The sequence below is a fragment of the Austrofundulus limnaeus genome, unplaced genomic scaffold (assembly GCF_001266775.1).
Source record: "Austrofundulus limnaeus strain Quisiro unplaced genomic scaffold, Austrofundulus_limnaeus-1.0 Scaffold514, whole genome shotgun sequence".
Taxonomy (NCBI): Eukaryota; Metazoa; Chordata; class Actinopteri; order Cyprinodontiformes; family Rivulidae; genus Austrofundulus; species Austrofundulus limnaeus.
Window position 1 is genome coordinate 96170 of NW_013952916.1, and position 8235 is coordinate 104404.

Consider the following 8235-nt stretch of genomic DNA (forward strand, 5'->3'; position numbering starts at 1 on the left):
TTACAGAAGAACCCGTCCAGAAGACCTATACAATTTTTTTCTTTTTGGTTTTTTACCTGGATTACTGAGATGCATCAGGTCAGTTTTAATAAGTTTTGTCATGAATCATCATTTTGTCATGAAAAAACAACTCTAGCAGGACTGTCTCAGAAGATGTGAGCAAATCTGTGTAACACCAACACAAAGCAGAGCCTGAACATCCCTCCTAAAGGTCCAGCTGGATGTGTAGACAGAATAAAGGGCTTGACCCTGTAAGGCTGAAGACACTTACTGCACAACCCAGTGTTTACTGGTGGTGAAGTCGTACTTGGGCGAGTAGATGAAGGGAACCCTGAAGTAGAACAGCAGGTAGATGACCAGGGGCCCGGTATATTCTGTAAGAAAAACCTGTAGACAAACAAACATAAACAAGTTTTAGACCCCAGGCCTTGCTTAAAAGAAAATAATCGCCTAGAAACATTTTTTCACTGAGCAGCAGAATCTCAATGAATTCTGAGTGTTTGGAACTAAGCGACAAACAAGGTGTCCTTCATAACAAACAAAAACAGCTTATTTTAACAGAATTTTCTCGTTCACATCCGCCCACCTCAACATTTATAATTTAATCTCCTGGAGTATACTTTTAAAATTATGATTCTGACAACTTTTTAATATGTATTATTTACCATCAGTGTAGTTTTGAGAACTGCACATGTGCCTCGAGTGTTTTCTGTCAGAAAGTGGCTTAAACACAGCTACAGCACTCTGGAGACACGTTAGAGATGCTCAAAAGTCAGACGCAAAAGTCGAAGGACATTCTAAAAACTCACTCATGTACAGTTCACCAACTAAACTTAGCATAAAAAGTAAGTAAATTTGTGTTTGGTAGATTAATTTGTTGTAACGAGGCTTCTTGGTAATAAATCTTACACCAGGCACCTGATTTGCAGCCCCTGGGGGAACAAGAAGCTCAAATCAAGTGTCGGCAGCAACAGCAGAATAAGATGTTTGGCAGAGAAGATTTGGCAGATTTTCATGTGCGCTACCCACATATTCAGCTCTACTGCTCATCCCACTGAAGGGAAATTTATTCTAACACTGATTTTTTAATGCACTACATATTATTGTTTTTACTTAGATATCCAGGTTATTTTTGATAATCTAGTTGTATAATTACCCATTACCTGTGCCATGGTTAATCTGTGATTAATTGATGTGCGCTGTCTTGAATGATTCGTGTCATAAGTCATCTTAAAACAGAATGTACTTTTAAATGACAAGATAAGTTAACATATGCCGTATCACAAACACTACAGATTAGGGATGCGTGATATATCGGCATTGACATCTGTATTAGGGCTGCCACAAACGATTACTTTTATAAATCGATTAATCACCAATTATTTTTTCGATTAGTCGACTAATCTGATCAAACGTTAATTGAATATAAAACATAGAGCTTATCGCGCCAGAATGCAGCTGCTATCATAACCATGGTTAGATTTTAGCTATATGCTAACTAAAAATAATTGCTGTGGAAGGTWAGTTCTGCTCTGCAGATATTACACAGGTTTCTCTTTCATTTTCTTAAAATGATCCCACACTTTGAGCTCTGTTGTCAGGTAGCCATGATACCAGAGCCTGTCTGTATAATGTCTTGTGACGTCCACGGCCTACCCCAGTTACCACTACTGTGCATGTGTGTCAAGGACAGAAAGGCAGACGTGGCAGTGGAAGGTGTCAAAGCAGTTTGGAGAGAAAAACAAAGTAAAGAACAAAAAAAATACGATTAATCGATTATTAAATTAGTCATTGATTATTTTAATTATCGATTAGTCGTCGACTAATCGTGGCAGCCCTAATCTGTATCAGCCCGACATGTAAAATGGGGCCGATATTAACATCCAATATTGATTTTCCACTTTTTAGCTTTTTGTTTTGTTAGGTGAAACATTTGGTTGAGTAGTATTTGTTTGATCATGATAGTGATATTGGCGCTGCACAGCCAGGAATAACTGAAGTAGAGCCATGTCAGAGGTCAGGTTGTTTATTTACTATATTGAAAAAAGACAAGTGTGTTTGAGCGTATACGAAAATAAATAATTTGTGTGTTTGTGTATTATCGGTAAATATCGGTTATCGGCCATAACACCAATAATAATATTGGATATCAAATTTTAGTTTTTTGTTCTTTACTTTGTTTTTCTCTCCAAACTGCTTTGACACCTTCCACTGCCACATCTACCTTTCTGTCCTTGACACACATGCACAGTAGTGGTAACTGGGGTAGGCCGTGGACGTCACAAGACATTATTCAGACAGGCTCTGGTATCATGGCTACCTGACAACAGAGCTCAAAGTGTGGGATCATTTTAAGAAAATGAAAGAGAAACCTGTGTAATATCTGCAAAGCAGAACTTGCCTTCACAGCAGTTATTTGTTAGCATATAGCTAAAATTCAAATTCAATTCAATTCAAAAATACTTTATTGATCCCAGAGGGAAATTAGGTAAAGAGGGAAATTAGGAAATTAGGTATTAGGCTGCATTCTGGCACGATAAGCTGTATGTTTTATATTCAATTAACGTATGATCTGATTAGTCGACTAATCGAATAAATAATCGGTGATTAATCGATTATAAAAATAATCGTTTGTGGCAGCCCTATCCCTACTACAGATCAACATTTAACAATCTGTCCTATCTAGTAGGGGTGCACCAAAAAAATTGTTTTACATCAGAATCGTGATTCTCATTTACAAAGATTCAGAATCAATTTAAAAAGTCCCAAAATCGAATTTTGATCCAAAGGTTGTCAACCTCCATTTTGTAACAACTTAGGACGTCCTGACGTCACATGGAGCTGGTTCTGGAACATATGAATGTGCAGAAAGCACCAAAACAAAGAGGAAACTACAAAACTGGAGGAAAGAGAGATTCAACTGACCCTGCCTTCTTTGAATGCAAAGATTTGGGCTCATTTTGTTTTTTACTGAATGAGTCTGAGTTTGACATGAGCTTCACTGGGTGCAAAATGTGCAAAAATGAAGATAAAGCACTTTAGGAACACGACAAATGGGCTCACATTGAGTTTGGAATGAAAAAAAAAAATCGATTTTGAAACGAATCGTGACTCCAAATATCTAAATCGAATCGTGAGAGAGTAAAAGATTCCCACCCCTACTATCTAGAAATCATTATTTCTATAAAAGAGCCCAGTCACTTGATAGGAAAAGTCCTCCCAATAGATAAGACGTATGGCCCCTTAAGGAAGGGGCTGGGCTCAGAAGAAATYGTTTAAATATGTGCTGTGATTCATGATTCGTTACCAAAATATCCTGAGACTGAATAAAGGAATGTATTTTGTTTCAGCTGGAGGTACTCTATAGCTTTATTCTTTGCAACTAAATGTTCAAGTCTACTTCTGAATTTGTCTCCTGGTTTATGTCTCACTCTCCAGTTAAAGTTTTCCTACACGACAAATGCATGTTCCTTAAAAATGTGGCACCATTTCAAAGAGAAATTAACAGGTTTTTCAACAGATATTTAAGATTTAATGTCAAGAAGTATTGTTACAATAAAAAAAAACAATCTACCAAACACTAATATCCTTACATTTTGTGCTGAGTATAGCTGCAGCACAGTGCGATGCCACTCTAAGTGTTATCGTTGATCAGACACTTGTAAACACAAGTATCGGTCACAAAAAACCACATCCAAAGTGAAGATATTAAGCCATCAGTTTCAGACCARTGTGGACGGTCTACGGCACATTTGTCTCTGGTTTGATCTCTATGAGACGTCCTCCTGTTGATTTAATCGCAGACAATGAGAAGATATTGCCCACACCAACATGGGTTTAATGTTTGACATTGAACTGCAGAACAGTGAGAATTTAGTTTGCTGTTGACAACTGTGATGAGATCACAAGGTGATAGTGCTGCCAAAATAGCTAAATTTGCACCTAAGTTGTATTCCTTTGCAGCCTGGTGATTTTAATTTACACTGATTCACTTTAGACTGGCTTTATTCAGATTAGTATTTTTATGTTGTGTGAATGAATCGTCAAAGAGGAAAAACTTTTTTATTGAAAATCTACATGTGGGCTAGGTCTCAGGTATGTCTTGAACAGATGAAGCAACTTTAACTGTAACATTTCTGTGCAGCGTTTTAACCTCAAAGTCACAGGGAGTGTTTTGTAACACAAACACCTTCAATGCACAGTGGGAAATCAGTTTAGATGTGCTTGATCCCACTTGTGCGCTCATGTGTTTGAGCTTGTCAGAGCTGTTGGACCTGATTGTCTCAGCACATGGTGTCTCTCCGTGTGGGCATGCCTGTGCCTTGTACTCACTGTGACCCAGCTGATCTGAGCGCCCAGGTCTCTGAAGTAGAAGGTAGCTGTGGTTCCTACAGGGAGATGCTGCAGAACATCTTCGTCCTTCAGAGATTTCCCCTCTGAAATAAATGCGTAACCCAATAGACCACATTAAAAATACTGCACCAGCTTCAGTTTGTTTGAATAATAAATTAACACCATTACTCAGACTTACTGGGGTCAAGGCGAATTGACTGTCTGGCTGGGTACCACTGAGGATCTAAACATAAATGACTTACAGTTAGAACATAAATGTCTACTTGAATTATTATTATTTTTAAATCTTGAGATGATTTCTAGGAGACACAGAGAGATAGTCCTTACGACTCTTGTGGAACATAGACTTGATTTCTCCGATCGTGGCATTTGGTTCGACCTACAAATGACACAGAAGTAAACAAAAAGAAACACAGCCTTGCAAACAAAGGAGCAAATATAAAAGTCCTGTGCCATTCATGTTGGAGATTAGAGGTAAATATAGCTCTGGCTGTGTCCACACACCCCTATGGACATGAGCTATTTAACAACTGGTACAAGGCTTTTCAAGAACCCAGACACTCACATAAACACCACCAAAATACACACACAGTCTGACTATTGCTTCTTTAAAAGCACGCCAACMAAACTGAAACACAAGGAGCACACACAATGCCGTTAAAAATACAGAAAACCTTCTCGTGAAAATATTGGAGAGAAGGATTAAAGTGATTCTCAAAAATCTTTTTTCTTCAGATATGTACATGGTGTTTGTATTCACAGCAGCTGTAAATACATTCAGAGGGTAGTTTCCAATTTAAGACAGCATTTGAACCAAAAAAATTGGCTGCTGTAATAATCAGGCCTTTGTTGTTAATCCTTCAAGGACCTCTTGGTATTTCCAACAGGATGACATCCTTAAAACAGAATAGACCATTTTGTAGTTTTCTGTGAGCATTGCATTGTGGGTAGGGGTCAGATGTTTTTCTGTCTGCGTCTGCAACCTTTACAATAAAGAGCCGTCTCTGTTTCTTGGATCACAGATAAAATACGTCTGGAGCCGCTGAACGTGATACCAACTGGTGGCATGTGGGCCATTTCAAATTTGTTATGGCCAGTGAGAGTAATATTATAAAGCTAAAAGTGTACAACAAAACTAAAGAAAACACCATGTTCATGACCCTCTATGAACAAGAGCTAATCAAGCCTATTGTTAGACTATGGCCCTCTTTTGCATGTGACTAACCTGTTTGTCCACCATGTGGAGGCAGTGCTTTTAAGACTGAGTTCACCTGAAACTCATCAGACTGAAGAAGTCTCTTGGAGGAGGGACGAAGCGTTTCACTAAAGAAGAACCCATCCAGAGGACCTACTTGTTTTTTTCTTTTTGATTTTTTTTCTACCTGGATTACTGAGATGCATCAGGACACCATGTTCATGTAAACATGAAAAAAATTATACCAAATGTTATAAAAATTAAAACACTAAACTATAAAGGCATACGTTTTTTATACTATTTTATCAACATTTCTTTTCAGAAAGTTTTCTTAAAAGTATTCCAAAATAATTCTGGTGGATTTGATAGAAGGATCACTCAGTAGGGCTGGAAGTTGGATTGGACAAGTGGCCAACATGCTACTAGCATTATCTAATCAACCCATTTTACTCTTCCTTTTTTAGTAGTATCGATCACATTTTGCAAACAAATTGACAGTAAAATTGTTAAAGCTCTCCTTTTCTGTTGTGGGTACATTAAATAAACAAACAAAAAAAAAACCCAATATGAATCTTGTGTTAGTTTTTGTTAAAGCTAACAAAGTTTCTGACAAGAGACCAAACAGCCACATTAGGCCCCAGAGTTGCAGGTTGCAGCCCTGTGGTATTAGCCCTGATGACTGTGACCACTTTTTTTTTCATTTATCTGATGCTTTTTGCAAATTCTGGCAGAAAAATCATTGGACGACATGAAATGTTTAAGAGTCAATTAGGCATATTGGCAAAAAAGKTTATCAAGATTAATTTGGGCATTTAGCCCATAACAAACAATATGATGATTAACTGATGCCAATTGCACTTGTATGTACAGTAGCTGATGATATGACCTTGCTGTCTTTAGTTTTCCTCTAACTCCAGTTTATGCCAATGTTTAAGGTGATTTTCAAGTTTTAACTTTCAAGTTTTAGCGTTAGTTGKTTTGTGCTGCCTTTCACCATTGGGCTCACATTCATACCTGATAGATCGATGAACTGAGCAAGCCACAAGATATTAAAACTATTAGATTATTTTAGGTTCTACTGGTCCCCACTACATATTTACTAAATGACCCAGAAATTAATTACGGCCTCTGTCCATGTGTATAACAATCTCAACTGTGTCAAGAAAAATGCCCCAAAACAGGTTCGAAATTTTTTTTTAGCTTAAATATATTTATGAAAAATCTTATCTTTGATCTTAAAGGAAAGTTTAACACAAACCAGTTTAGCGCAAATACACTGGGTCTGTATAAAGACACAGTTACTTCACACAAGTGCATTTGTTACTACAAAATGATGTAATGGAAAAACACTTTAGGTCCAATGGTGATACCTTCATTTTGAACTAAACTTTTCCATTTTGGACATCAGAAGCTCTGGATCTGGGTCAGGAAATCTGGTGCTACAGAACCATGTACTTTTAACTGGGTCAGGGAAAAGAAAAACTTATGCTCAAGTTGACCTGAATCCCTTCTATGGTGCATTTTTTATCATGGAGGAAGGTAAAGGCTAGGGAACCAATCCTGCATGCCTGAGGTAGTCACAGTACAGAACCAGCAAATACAGTATGTGTCTGAAATGCTGAATGCAGCAAATGCAAGTTTGTTGTGTCTCTGAGCAATTGAATTTAGAGACATAATTTGGGACATTTCTAATAACTCCTAAATACTTTAATATCACCAGCTGTTAAAAATCAGTGATCAATGACTTTAACAGCAGCTTGTGATATTAAACATCAGTTTTTGGGGAAAATTAGACAAAATCAGTTCCAGGTTTTTGTCTCTCTTCACAGGACTTTGTTTTATTTCTAACTCAGCTCTGTTAGCCTAATTTAGGAAACAAATACCCTGAAGGATGTTCTGTCTAGAATCAAATCTATATCTGTCATGTCTTTGAATTTGCATCTTCAAAACTGTAGATGTTGTCCCCATGGAAGCGCTAAACTGACATATGATCCTGTAAGGACAGCATCTTCTACTGCATAGTCCTGAAGTTTAGTCTGGCCGACACCAAGGACAATGTAATTTAACTGTATATATAAAAAGGCCCCATAACATACTGTATATGAAATTCTTAGAATGCAATACAAGTAAACAAAAATAATAAACAATTTAAAAACAAAAATAGCCAAATCCATTGCAGTATTATACAAAGTAAGGGACTTATTTAATGATAAAGCACTGTTTATATTATATAATGCAATAATTGTTCCACGCTTGATTTAATGTGTTGAAGTCTGGGGTGAAGCATGCAAAACAATCACAAATCCTATTTTTATTTTACAGAAAAGAGCAATCAGAATTATTACCAGAAAACATTACAGTCACCCTTCGAATATATTATTTTTTAAATTGAAATTATTAAAATTTTATGAGTTGGTTGATTATATCTTGCAGATTGTGTATATGGCTCATATTTTTTTACCTTTAAACATTCAGTTATATTTTATTAAGAGTGAAAATTTATATAATCTTAAGGGACTTGAGATGTTAAAACCTAAAATTCGAAAAAATTTGAAGGATCGATGCACTTCAGTTCGAGGAATAAGAATGTGGAATAATCTGGAAAGTGAATATAAACATGTCGGTTCAATGTGTTTAAGAGAATGATCAAAATAAGTTTGTTAAAGAAATATGAAATTGTATAATGC

At 36.7% G+C, this 8235-nt stretch overlaps 1 protein-coding gene across 1 annotated transcript in view; it reads right to left on the reverse strand.

Annotated features, from left to right (window-relative positions):
• Positions 1–8235, reverse strand: part of tecrb (trans-2,3-enoyl-CoA reductase b) — a 28695-nt gene that overhangs the window by 7032 nt on the left and 13428 nt on the right. The window contains exons 3-6 of the mRNA XM_014025989.1: positions 4681–4732; positions 4532–4576; positions 4333–4436; positions 272–387 (exon numbers count right to left, since the gene is read on the reverse strand). Coding sequence (XP_013881443.1) covers positions 272–387; positions 4333–4436; positions 4532–4576; positions 4681–4732 — 317 coding nt within the window. The remainder of the gene's footprint in view (positions 1–271; positions 388–4332; positions 4437–4531; positions 4577–4680; positions 4733–8235) is intronic.